The 13,428-nt window shown below is 27.9% G+C and overlaps 2 protein-coding genes across 4 annotated transcripts; one reads left to right on the top strand and one right to left on the bottom strand.

Moving 5' to 3' along the window:
• Nucleotides 1-4,167: 4,167 nt before the first annotated feature.
• On the bottom strand, nucleotides 4,168-9,694 carry LOC113551512 (rDNA transcriptional regulator pol5-like). Of its 2 annotated transcripts, XM_026953782.1 has the most exons (18): nucleotides 9,450-9,694; nucleotides 9,182-9,385; nucleotides 8,698-8,880; nucleotides 8,400-8,621; nucleotides 7,912-8,323; nucleotides 7,678-7,843; nucleotides 7,486-7,607; nucleotides 7,230-7,375; nucleotides 6,793-6,966; nucleotides 6,517-6,717; nucleotides 6,349-6,457; nucleotides 6,164-6,297; nucleotides 5,962-6,101; nucleotides 5,656-5,903; nucleotides 5,411-5,573; nucleotides 5,102-5,345; nucleotides 4,807-5,042; nucleotides 4,168-4,736 (listed from the first exon to the last, which is right to left on the bottom strand). In XM_026953782.1, exons 1-18 carry the CDS (start codon nucleotides 9,564-9,566, stop codon nucleotides 4,619-4,621), a joined length of 3,339 nt encoding a protein of 1,112 aa, XP_026809583.1. In that variant the 5' UTR covers nucleotides 9,567-9,694; the 3' UTR covers nucleotides 4,168-4,618. The 2 variants fall into 2 exon arrangements, with proteins under 2 accessions (XP_026809583.1, XP_026809582.1); XM_026953781.1 differs by having other exon boundaries at nucleotides 6,164-6,457.
• A 741-nt stretch (nucleotides 9,695-10,435) lies between these two features.
• Nucleotides 10,436-13,119, top strand: LOC113552856 (ubiquitin recognition factor in ER-associated degradation protein 1-like). Of its 2 annotated transcripts, XM_026955845.1 has the most exons (5): nucleotides 10,436-10,658; nucleotides 10,731-10,845; nucleotides 10,905-11,059; nucleotides 11,476-12,033; nucleotides 12,962-13,119. In XM_026955845.1, exons 1-5 carry the CDS (start codon nucleotides 10,656-10,658, stop codon nucleotides 13,034-13,036), a joined length of 906 nt encoding a protein of 301 aa, XP_026811646.1. In that variant the 5' UTR covers nucleotides 10,436-10,655; the 3' UTR covers nucleotides 13,037-13,119. The 2 variants fall into 2 exon arrangements, with proteins under 2 accessions (XP_026811646.1, XP_026811645.1); XM_026955844.1 differs by lacking the exon at nucleotides 10,436-10,658 and having other exon boundaries at nucleotides 10,722-10,845.
• Nucleotides 13,120-13,428: the final 309 nt, after the last annotated feature.

The following is a 13,428-nucleotide window of genomic DNA, read 5'->3' as shown; positions in this document are numbered from 1 at the left end:
TAGTAAAATAAAACAAAAAATTTCAGATCTTACCATAATATCGGAAAAACAACAAAACTGAAATAATTACGCTATATCCTTGTATAATTTCAACCCGGAGCAAGATTGGCAGCATCAATAAGAAGCTCATCTTAATATCAACTGTCGAAAGGATTTGTTTGTATTATATTATAATTTTTAGAATCGCAGTAAATACAGTATGCTATATATAATATTTATTAGTGAAGAAGAATTTGTCACAAAGTTGATGGAAAATGTGTGGACTGTATTTCAACACGGACGACAATCGGCAGCATCAATAACATCTGAATAACAAGTGTCGCAAGGCTGTGTTTGTTTAATACTATAATTTTTTGAACAATAGTACAGTATATTATGAATATTTACTTAAATTATATTTAACTTTTATGGCTTTTTTTTCAGATAATATACTGTACTACGGTTTTAGGTGTTCTTTTTATTTTAATAATACGTTGATACATTTCCAATTTTTTTTCTCATTACACAGCTAGTTCATCTTTGTGTATGTTTAAATTTATATATTTTATAGTTATTGTACTGTTTAACTTTCTTATAAAAGAGAGCGAGGAATTTAAAAGGTGGCCACCGAACAGAAAGTTAAACTACAATATACTATAATCTTCTTAGTTCTTGTTTACATTTTTAACTGATAAATTATAAATATAAAATTTAAAATTAATTTAAATCCAAAAATAAAAGAACACCAACACAGATTTCTGAAATATTAAAATTGTTTTTCTATTGCATTTAATCTGCACATTAGTTTGTAGTTTTATAGGAATCAAACATTTAGCTGGATCGTGGACTACTCACCGACACGTTTCAACACGGAGGACGCCTGGCAGCGGCAAAAAGAAATTCAACTGATAATCAACTGTCGAAAGGAATTGTTTGTATTATTTAATAATTTTTAGAATCATAGTAGGTACAGTATACTGTATATAAATATATAATATTTATATTTATTAGTGAAGAAGAATTTGTCACCAAGCTGATGGGAAATGTGTCGGCACTCTGCTTCGTTTCAACCCGGAGGAAGATTGGCAGCAAAGTTGATTGTTGTATTTCAACACGGAGGACGTTTGGCAGCAGCAAAAAGAAATTCAGCTGATAATCAACTGTCGAAAGGATTTGTTTGTATTATACTATTATATAATAATTTTTAGAATCATAGTAGGTACAGTATACTGTATATTAATATTTAATATTTATTAGTGAAGAAGAATTTGTCACCAAGCTGATGGGAAATGTGTCGGCACTCTGCTTCGTTTCAACCCGGAGGAAGATTGGCAGCTCATCTCATCTCATCAAGTGTTGCCAGGACGTGTTTGTATTATAGTATAGGTTAAGTTAGGTTATTATATTATTATATTATAATAATTTTCATTTCGTTGTCCCCTTACGCGTCAGCGCTCATCTCTCATCAATTCATCCAACACATTGACTATCGCCGGCCGGCAACACACATATTACACACATTACCCGTTTTTGTAGCATCATATTTTTATTCTTAGGTTTCCTTATAGTATTATTGATATCTACATAGTTTAAGTTATTGTATATTTTTTTTTATTATTTGAATGCATTCATATGATCAGTGGCGTATTTAGGAATTTTAGAATAAGGCAAGACATATTTTGCCGCCTCTCCCCTAGAAAAAAAAAACTAAAAAACTTCTACACCGCGCAATGGTGAAATTTTTAATACCATAGAACACCGTATTATATAAATACTATAGTATTTTATAACTCTATGGCACACATTTGTTGTGACGGTACCCAAAGCCCCTACCTAAATACGCCCCTGCATGTGATTCGTTCTCACTTACGATGTGGATTAGGCCTACTGGGGACACCACAATAAAAAAAACGCGCCTCGTGTAATACCTCATAAAGTTATTAAACAATACGGACAATGTTATTGTACGTCGTTTAATAATAAAGGTGGTGTGGAAAATTACAAATTTCTTATCTTATAGTTACCTTGCATACATTTTTTTTTATTAAATACCAATTAAATAGTTATTTATATCAAGAAACGAGAAATATTAACGTTTTATAAAGTATTATAATAAAACAGCTTTGAAAAAAAAATATTCTTTGACTTGTTACAAAAAGACTCCAAGTAGTTATTATATTAGTTCTTATTAAAGACACTAACAAAACGGGGTCAAGTTTAATATTGCCAGAAAGCCAGAAATATTGTATGTATCTATTACTTTACTCAAAACATTGAATTTACATATATTTTTATTTACTAATTATTGTGTATTTTATTGATGATTTTATTTTTATTTCATGTAAATTTGAAACTTCATATTTTACTAATTTACTGACGCATTGGTTACGTAGGTATTTGTGTCTTATGATAAAATACAAATGACTACAATTCCTCTAAAATCATTATGTTCTCAATCGTTTACGCTAACCAGTTTTCAACAAAAGTGATTTTTTATTTTCTTAAAATTCAAAAACGAATAGCCGTAAAATTTAAAATGTTTACTAAGTATTTATATTAACTTAATTATACTTCATAATATTTTTAAAATTTAAATTGTTATTTAAGTATTTTTTTAGACAAGTTTTTAAAATTACCGCCGATATCTTGGTATCTAAATGACGTGGGAGATTATAGTTAATATGGAATCTAAAATGTCTTAGAGGTTCTAAATGTCCAAAGGGATCCAATTGACGTACGTGGATCTACTTGTCGCGGGATTTAGGTGGTACGTAACCATAATATGCTGATATGAATATGAAACCAAAAGTCAAGTGATCAAGTGGCCGTTTAGGCTATACGGCTATACTAGAGAGCCTATATAAAAAATTATATATAGGCTATACCACTACCGGTTGTAAAGTAGAATTTGCTTATGTACATAACTAATTTAAAAATTATTTTATTATTTACTTAGTAAGTAAAAATGTATAATATTATGTATTTAACCTTTTTTTTTTCAGTTTAGAACTGTTGGCGTCACGGGAACTTGTTTCGCAATACTTCCGTGAAAATTATATATTTAACTACGAAATAATCGATAATTTTCACGATTTGTATGAATCTTGTCAAGTTCTACGCTTTTACAAAGTATTGACAAAGATTTTTGATATTTTTAAATCGAGAAATTAACTAATGAAGAAATTTGTATTTAATTTACAAGCATTTCTACTCAGCAAACATGTAAATGTCAAGAATCTAGGTGTACGTTACTTATTAGTTAATTTTGAGTTATACCAAAAAAATTATAATCGATTATGTCGAAAAAAGAAAATTGGATTTGCATATATAAATTCCAATTTTTCCCGATTATAAAAATAAGTACTGGGAATTCAAAGTTTGACCTTTCTATAAAGTACAAACCAAATTCAATTTGTTGAAAACTACCCCTCCCCTTTTTTAGAAATCGAAACATATTATCGACAATTTAGTATCGTGTACTTATACTCATCCTCAAAAAAAAAATAATTTCGTTAAAAATTCAAAAATTATTTTGTCAGAAATTCAAAAATATTTTATTTTTGTATCCAAATTTTAAAAACAACACATCAATTTTTCATTAGTAGGTTATCTAAAACCATTGAATCTAAATAATCTTTAAATATAATTCTGTTTTTTTTTTTTTAATAGAATTTTAAGCTTAAAATGTTACATTTCTTATTTAGACGATAAAAAATTATGTTAATTATCTTGTTATCATTTAAAAATATTAATTGTTGAAACTGAAAACTAAAAACTTTTATGTACATTATTAATTTTATTTTAATTCAATTCAAAATTATTATTTCTCAATGCTTGACATTCTTTGTTTATTGATTATAATCAATTTTATTTAAATAATTTAGTATAGTACCTATTTATATCTTTAATTAATTTTTAGTGAATGATGATCATGATCAAGAGGTTCATTTTATATTTTTACCAATTATGATAGTGAGTGTGAATAGCATCGTACATTTAGAGTAAAATATTCTGAAAAAAATTATTAAAGAGGTGATTTAACACCATATACTACCACCCCATATATCAATGCACAATAGTTTTAATAATAACAATGATTCCAGTGTTAACATTTTTTAAGTGTAAAATAGACAAAATATTAGTTAACGGTACATCACTCTCAAATAATATGTAGTACAAAACTGTTAGTAACTTTTAGATATATCATTCATTTTGGTATACTGTACACAACATGAACGTACAACAATTAAACAATAATGCTAATATTTTACACAACTAATTTATCATCCTGCGTAAAAGAACATTCTAACATTCTATTTTAAAGCTCGATCAACTATTGTTTATTTTTTATAATTTAAGTAGACATTACTCTATTCAATTGAACACATTGTTTGAGTTGATATCTTTAACTATCTTGTACACAAATAAAAATTGTGAAGTTTATTGAGAAGTAATCAAGAGTAATTATCATTACAATAACATTCAACAATTGAACTCCGAAATCACAGAAATTATAATCAACAATACTTCTTCAAGTTTTTCAACAAATCATATAATTTCCTAAAAAAGTCAAGTAAGGCGGGTTATTATTTTTTTTAAATGAATCAATTTAAGAACAAATAATAATTTTTTTCTTGTTTCAATCGCTGATGTTTTTAATTTTTTTAACTTTTTTGTTTGACACAACTATTGATTTTCTTTTAACAGGTGTTTTCCCAATAGGAGTTTTCGGGCCATCCAAGTGGTTATTTCGAACACTGAAATGTAGAAAAAAAAGTATTTTAATTACTGGGAACATAATATTTAAATATTTTAATCAAAAATTACTTTTTCTTGGCAGTATTAATTTTTTGAACAGCCTGTCGCAGTTTATTCCAGTGTTTGCGACCTACTTGATTAAATCTGCTGGTAGAACTTTCTAAAAGCTCTATAAGACGAACCCAATCACAACAATGATATGAGAATTTGTTACCACAAATTATGCACAAAATATTCAACAATTCATTAATATATCTCTGGCGTCCAGACACATCTGGTTGACTGTCGTCCAATGAAGTGAAAAACTAAAATTGAGATTGTTTTGTTAACAAAAATATATAATCATGATATTAATGAATCATACTTTTATAATAAATTCAGACAAATTCTTTTCTATTTCATCAAGTTGAGTATCATCTTTTAATTGTTCCAAGAGTCTTGTATTTTGATAAAATGATACTAACATACATATAGCTTGTGATCGTCTGAACCATCTAACTGAGTCATTAAAGGCGTACGGCAAAATACTCTCGATTAAATTAATGTTTCGTTTCCATAAAACTTTCGACAGTAACGACTCAAATAAAGATACAGGTAACAAACAGTCTCTATTTTAAATATATATAACACATATCAATTAAGTAATGTTAAGCCAAAACTTTTAGTCAATTACCTTTTAGTAAAGAAATCTTTCAGCGAATCCTCTAAAATGCTGATTACTTTGGACGATTTTTGTTTTTTTGTTGGCAACCCAGAAATTATGTGGACATATGATTTTACAAGGAATGTGCAGCATTGTGTTATGTGTGTACTAATATCCAAAAACACAGGTGCAGCTAATAAGAACATAAATCAATTTTTAATTTCATATAAAAATGAAATATAAATGATTTATAAAATATTCTCGTGTACACTTACTTCGTACACCTTTATCCATCAATACTTTTAAGACCATTGAGATTAATTCATCATCAACAGTATCTGTATTATTGATTTTTTTGATCTGACTGATTTTTTTTAATGCTGATCGAACTCGAGTCTCCAAAGGTCGTTGTTGAATATCTTTAATGCAATATTCCAATAATGCAAACAATGTTGGAATAGTATCCAATATGAGACATAAAGATGGGTTATTATCCAAATATATATCTACTAAATCCATAACCCTAAAAAAATTAAATATTTGAAATTAAATCATGATTAACTTTTGAAATAAATAGGTACCTCAATCTAAAATTGATTTTCTCTTTGATATGTTTAGGATTTTTGTTTGAATTTTTCCTATAGGTCTTAAATGCTTCTGATAATAAATCATCCATCATTTTGCCATCTTCCTCAGTCATATCATCAATATCAACAGATTCCTAAAAAATGAAATATTTATCAAATGTCTTAGTAATTATTAGTATTTAAAGAATAAAGTTACATCATCTGAATGCTGATTAGCAGACATCATTGCTTTGTGTAAAGCCAATTTTAACTGTTCAGTATTGTCTTGATCATCGTCACTAGATTGTTCATCTATTTCTGAACCATCAGTTTCTTCATCATCTTCGTTATCTAAATCATGACCATTAATACCGTTGCCATTAACCTTTGTTTCATTATCACCGTTTTCTACATCATCATCATCATCGTCATCATCTTCTTTATCACTTTCAGACTCTTCATCACTATCATCCATTGAATTTGATGCGGTATCGTATTGAGGATTTAAAACCTTAACATAAAACGTTCGATAGTCATATATGAAAATATAAATAATGATGAATAATTTACTTGTAAAATTTGATGAGAAGCTTGGGGTGTTAATTCTGAACATAAATGTGAAAATATACGCGAAATTAATTGTCTCAATAAATAAGACTCTCTAGCTAATAATGACAACATCAGTTCTACTACAACTTCGACCCAATTGAGTTCATCTTTTACTTCATTTTCGATATCGTTGGTATGATGTTCATAACAATTTTGTAACTCCTAAAAATATTAAATTTTTTATATTGTCTATAAATAACCATAATAAAGTATTGAAACTGCTTAATTTAGTTTTACTTGTAATGTGTCAATAGCTACTGATGGTTCAACAAACAAATATATTCCTAGTTGCAAGAATAAAGTGTGAAAAACAAAAAGAATTGACTGTTCTTTAGATTTTGTTTCACATTTTTTTAATTTTTTTTCTATATCTTTGGTTGTTTTGAACATTTTTTTCCAACTATTCATATCCTATGATAAAAAAAAAAAGTGCAATGTAATATATCAACTACTTTTGATCTTAGCTATAATATTAGAGTGAATTAATCCGAGACATACAAAGATAATAATATTACTAACTTTAAATTTAACATTCTGGCATCTACCAGTTAAATTTAGCATTAAAGTTAACAACATAAAATTAGGTGTAACTGAATGTAAATTTGCTGTTAAGTATGTCAGATAGAAAAAACAGTTTAAAATTACTTTAAATATTAAAATCTGAAAGTACATACATCTTTTGAAGTTTTAGACCGAAGTTGACGGCCATCTTTTAATAATTCATCAGTATAATGAACAAGTGTAGATAGGGTTATTCTAAGTGTTTCCATATTTGGTTGTTTGTGGCTTAGTGCTTTCATAAAAGAGTCTCTAATGATGGCTACAAAATTTTTTTTGAATTAATTAAGCAACATTTAATTATTGCTATTAATAATTAACTACAGAATTTAAATAAATAAATTCATTATGTAATATAAATAAAAAACTAACCTGCTAACTCATGACTTATATGATATTTGTCTGTTGCATTTGTGAAAAATGCATGTTCCAACATAAATTTTAATTGTTCTATTTTCCATGTAACATCAGTACAAATTTGAAGTCCTAATAGTCTAAAAAGTATCAAACATATAAAAAAAAAGTGTTAAAAATAATAACCAATATTGTTTTTTTAACATATACCTAGCAAGAAGTTGAGCTGCGTATCCACGATCTTGAATCTTCCAGAAATGTGTCTTTTCATTGTTTCCTTTTTTTTTCATGAGTATAACTTGATGGCATTGTTTGGCCAAAAGCTTAATATGCTGTTCGTCCATTTTTATTAAACAATTTTGAACAATTTTAATACCTAGACAATCACACACTTATGTAAAAATGTATTACATTGAAGATTAAAAATGTTAAATAAAAAAATACCTGTTATTTTTTCTACCATCATATCTCCAGGAGGTAGAATGAATTTCAATAATACTTTGTATGCAATATTAGGTGTGGCAGATGAGCTGACTCGGTCCATTACAGCTGATATACTTGAGCGAGTATAAGATATAAGTGTATCAGCGTTTGGACGAGAAAAAGATTTTAATAACATATCCATAAACCAATTAGAAAGTAATGAATGTACACTATCTAGAGAACTATTCTTAACAATATTTGTACATAGTTTCATAGCAGCCATTTGCTGATAACGATTATGTGGGCCTGTGAAATGTGGCTGAAGAACACCCCAAAATGATGAAATAAGTGAATCGCTATCACTTGCAGATGTTAACGCAATAGCAAAATGTTCATATACAGGGTGCTCAAGGACTTCCACGGAAGAAATGTGCTAGGTACAAGAGTAACATAGTTAGCTACAACATACTTAAATCATGTTGGAAAATAAAATACTTAAAAATACTTACAAATACTAATATTTTTGCAATGTCATTCATTGATTCATTACATAATAGTTCAGTAGCAGTCTCCAACACTCTCGGAATAAATGCACCATCAATTAATTTTGGATAATGACTATGCACTTGTATTATGCAATACAATGAATCTAAAGTTTGTTTCGTAATAGGCAATCCAATGTACTTTTTTAAATAAGGCCAAATTATTTCAGAAAACATAACATTATTGGACTAAACAGAAAACAATGTATAATTACAAACTACAATTATTCTTTTGTTTTGCAAAACTAGAATAAAAATCACTTACTGAATCAATTCCTTCGGTTAAGAACTTGTATGTCAATAAAGGTAAATAAGACCTTGTTTTCATATTACTTAAAAGTTCAGCTACAATTGCTTTTTGGGTATCTATTGCTCCGGAACTAAATATTCCACTACGTATCATAGCACCGTAACATAACACTTTACCTGACAAAACATCGCCTTCTTCCTGTACAATTTAATAGTATTTTAATACTTTTTTGTTTTTTGAACATCCCAATTAAATATATTAAATATATTATACGTTTAATAAACACCTTATGGTTAGGTTTAACTTAAAAGAAAAACTACAAATGTTTTAATATCAAACAATTAAGTAGAAGTAATTATATTAAAAGGAATGTTGTTCTATCCGGTCATAAAATTTTTATTGAATAATTAAAAGTTATTTATTATCTTGAGTTATATTTTAAATCCTAGGTATCATTATTTTATTAAACAACACTGACAATGTCACAATAATTACTTACAGCTTTTGAATCGTATTTAGTTAACTCTTTATCTACAATGTTTTTGAAATAATCCAGATTGAACCATGGCTTGTCTGTTAAATGGCTCACAATAACCACCAAAATAGAATAGTAAACAGTTCGGACTTGTGTTTTTGGGGACCCTAATCCACGTACCAACCTTGTTAACACATAATACACTTCTTTTTGTCGCTGCTCGTCCAGCTAAAAAACAATAATTATACATTTAATGATTTCACTAATTATTATTCAGTAGGACATGACTTACAGGTTCGTTACTAAAAAGCTGTAAATGCTTCACCAGTTGCATGCATAATTTCGGTTGGCCGTTGTGCGGCGCTTTAATGACTTTTGAAAAAAGATCCAAAACAGATTTGCTGGCCATAGTTAAAACAGTTTAAATACAACGATTAAAACGATTTCATTTCCAAGTTAATAATTTTGAATTGAACAGTACACGTAAATCTACATGTGACGATTCAAATTCCGTTCAGAGAGGTCTGACCGAAGACATGTAAAGAAAACACGTGATAATCATTTGTTTATCGCCGCTTACGTTATCAACAAACGTGGCAAGGGAGAATACGAAATGTTTGTAAATATTGTTCTTCGATATCCTTGGACTTATTATCACAGAATATGCTATTGTATTGTGATAGTGCTGATACTAGGACAAAAGCATAGACAATTCTCCATAGACCCTGTAATGAATGTCCTAAACCACGATTTAATGATTATATCATGTCCTATACGGTCTATACCCACGGCTATAGCCGTGCCTTTACCACAAAAGCACAAACCATATACTATACAATTCTGGAAAAAATTAGAATCTAGATATATGAATATGTTATGACGTGCGTTCCGTTCTTTTATATTATGTCTATGGTCTATGGACAAAATATTCAATTTAAAAAAAGTTTAGGACAAAAGACTTTTGGAACATGTTATATTTAACGGAAGATGTTTTTCTAAAAATAAAATCATTAAATATTTCTTGGTATAAATAGACGTGTGAGAAAATAGACGTATTATTTATTCATATTATATAATAACTAATAAGATTAGTTCAATTAGAACAAATTGATTTTAGTACAACAGAACAATTCTGTTATGGAACTAATAGGCATCTCTGATATCAGTTAGTACCGTAGCACGACTTAAGATAGTATATTAAATCGTGTACCATAGACATAAATTATATGGTTAGTACATGGTTCCTTTATCATGGTCTGAATAACAGTAGTTATTATCATTTTGTGACTTTGCATTATAATTTATAATTTAAAATGTTTATTTTTATCGTCGTCATACAACACAATTTACAATAACATTTCAATACTAATCCTTATACAATTATTTTACTAATTATTTACTATAGTTGCCATAATAAATAACTATTCGGTAGTCACTACTCACACTTTCAGTTGGAAGTCTGCAACATACGTCTACAATAATCAACTTTGAAAATACAATGGTGATAAAGCCTCTAATTTTCTGTTACTGTTCGAGCTCAGAACTTTGTTTAAACTATTAAATTATGTTTCAGTTTTCTCTGAGTTTATTCAATGACATACTCCGACCATTTAACACGTCATACAGATGTTGGTCAGTGTCAATGCTTCCAGGCAGTGAACGAGAAGATGTTGAACGTGGTGGAAAAAGTAAAAGCCACTTTATTCCATTTGTGTTTACTATTTTTTTCTTAACACAAAGGTTTCAGTTATAATGCCCCCATCTGCTCTGGACACATTGACCCGATTAAATATCAATTATCCAATGTTGTTCAAGCTTACCAACAAAAGAAGCAACAGACAAACGCACTGTGGTGTATTGGAGTTTATTGCAGATGAAGAAAAAATATATATTCCTTATTGGGTATTGATAATATTTAATATATAATAATTAATAAGCATAAGCTGATACTCATAGTTTTGATTTTTTTTTTTAATTCATTTTAAATCTACTTGCAATGCATGAATCATTAGTATAAACTAAATAGTTAAGATTAACAATGGTAATCTATAATCCTATGAAAAATTCAAAATTTAAAATATTATAAACTAAATAAGAATTTATTATTTTAACTTAAAATTAGCCCCATTACAAGTAGTTAAGATAAAATATTCTTCTAAAATTGTGTATGAGCATTAAAAATTGTTTATTGCCTTTATTTACAAGATATTTTTAGTATGGCAAGACATTCATTTTTTTTATTTTTTTAGAATTTAAATTAGATTTGTTCTACAGTTATTGTAATCCTCTTGTGATCTTCCAACTGTTTTTTTATTTAGATGATGAAAAACTTATTACTGGATGAAGGAGATATGGTGCAAGTTGAAAGTGTTTCATTAGAAGTAGCCACCTTTTCAAAGTTTCAACCTCAAAATTCTGAATTCTTAGATATTACTAACCCAAAGGCTGTTTTAGAAAATTGCTTGCGTAATTTTGCTTGTCTGACTACTGGTGATGTAATAGCAATTAAGTACAATCAAAAAATTTACGAAATGTGTGTGTTGGAAACCAAACCAGGCAATGCTGTTAGTATCATTGAATGTGATATGAATGTTGAATTTGCCGCCCCAGTGGGTTATCAAGAGCCTATGCATGAAAAAAAAACAGCTACAGAAGAAATGATGGTTGATCCTGCTGATTTAATGCCAGAACCAACTGGTTTCATAGCTTTCAAAGGTTCAGGCAATAGATTAGATGGTAAAAAAAAGAAAGAAAATACTGATGATCTACTGAATCAAGTTAAAGCAGCATACCAAAGAGGTATTCCAGATTATAATTATACCTTAGGAACTATACAATTCTTAAGGAACATCCGTCCTGTTCTTAATGACAAAGAGGTAATTACTTATGTATATTTCAATATGTTAATACAGTAAGACCTTGCTAGTCCAACAACCTCAATAATTTGACACTGTCTTTTCCTTCCTCTTTCTGATATATTTGAGTCATTATTAAATTTGACTTAATACCCCTGTTGTTATATTAAGGAAACAAAAGTGACAAAAAAGATACAAATTAAAAAATAAAATCATACATATTGCGTACATACATACATACATATAGGGACGAATTGGTCTGGCGAGCTACCAAGTAAAACTTGGCAGGCCAGTTTTGTCAGATTTTTTTGATTTTTATGATAAATTAGTACAAATATTGGTAGAAAATATGATTGATTTAAATTTTTTAAACCGTATAGTAGATGTAGTTTTAATCAAACATTAGAAATTCTAAGACTCGGTAGGCCGATATCTATCCAATCTGACACTACATACATATATAAACATACATACATTTTTGTATTAATATCAAGTTGTTTTATTTTTTAGTGTAGCCCTCAATAATTTTACAAACCCTGATCTCATACAAGTTTTGCTAGCGAGGTCTTACTATATCTATTTTCTATAATCTATTTTATGTTAGACTGTCATTTTAATGAATATAATATTATACACAGTGATTGTTTTATGATTAAAGAATCACCCTGTTTAAGACATAAGTGCATAGTTGTTGTCAGTATGTTACTAATGATACTACCACCTACAACAACTTATCTAAATATGGATATGGTGTATAATACATAAATCTGAAATCAGTCCCTGATGGACTATTACTCTTTAGTAAAATTGAATATACAAACAAACATTTTTAAATGTTGAATTCATAGTTATTTTTTACCAATAAATTAAATCAATTTACTATTTAATATATTTTTGAAAAGTGTTATAATATGAATTATATTAACTATATTAATATTTGACATTTCAGAATGAAAATCAAGATGAATTTAAGCCATTTGCAGGATCTGGATCAGTATTAAAAACAAAAACAAAAAAAAAATAATATGTATTTTTTTCAAAACATGTACATATTTGTTTATTAATGAGCATTTAAATTTTAAATTGTGTACTTTTTAGTTTTTTTGTAATGATTTTATATGTATTGTAAACTGGTTTTAACATGGTGATTATTAATTTATAATTAAAAATAAGTATTTCATACAATTATAAATAAATTATATTAAGCTTTGATTTTTAAATTTAAGCATAATATGCTTATTGTAAATAGGAATTTCACAAAAGATAAAAGAAAAAAAATAATAATTATTTAGTTCCTATAATACAGGGATGGCAAAATTGCGACTCTCTTCGTCGACGTATGCGGTTCACAGTCTTATTTACAAAAACCAAAATTTTAATTTTTTTTTGCATACATTCATAAAAAAAAAAATGTTT

The sequence above is a fragment of the Rhopalosiphum maidis genome, chromosome 2 (assembly GCF_003676215.2).
Source record: "Rhopalosiphum maidis isolate BTI-1 chromosome 2, ASM367621v3, whole genome shotgun sequence".
Lineage (NCBI taxonomy): Eukaryota > Metazoa > Arthropoda > Insecta > Hemiptera > Aphididae > Rhopalosiphum > Rhopalosiphum maidis.
Note: the sequence above shows the minus strand (reverse complement) of the source record. Positions and strands in the feature narration are given on the sequence as shown.

What these genes read in the sequence shown, in the direction of transcription:
- LOC113551512 (XM_026953781.1), bottom strand. Translation starts at nt 9,566, where the DNA reads ATGGCCAGCAAATCTGTTTTGGATCTTTTTTCAAAAGTCATTAAAGCG. An exon ending in CTTCTCATCAAATTTTACAA is followed by an intron (nt 6,458 to 6,516) that starts GTAAATTATTCA and finishes TTTTATGTTAAG; the next exon opens with GTTTTAAATCCTCAATACGA. An exon ending in TGTCTGAATTTATTATAAAA is followed by an intron (nt 5,043 to 5,101) that starts GTATGATTCATT and finishes TCTCAATTTTAG; the next exon opens with TTTTTCACTTCATTGGACGA.
- LOC113552856 (XM_026955844.1), top strand. Translation starts at nt 10,722, where the DNA reads ATGTTTCAGTTTTCTCTGAGTTTATTCAATGACATACTCCGACCATTT. An exon ending in TGTTGAACGTGGTGGAAAAA is followed by an intron (nt 10,846 to 10,904) that starts GTAAAAGCCACT and finishes CAAAGGTTTCAG; the next exon opens with TTATAATGCCCCCATCTGCT. An exon ending in CTGTTCTTAATGACAAAGAG is followed by an intron (nt 12,034 to 12,961) that starts GTAATTACTTAT and finishes TTGACATTTCAG; the next exon opens with AATGAAAATCAAGATGAATT.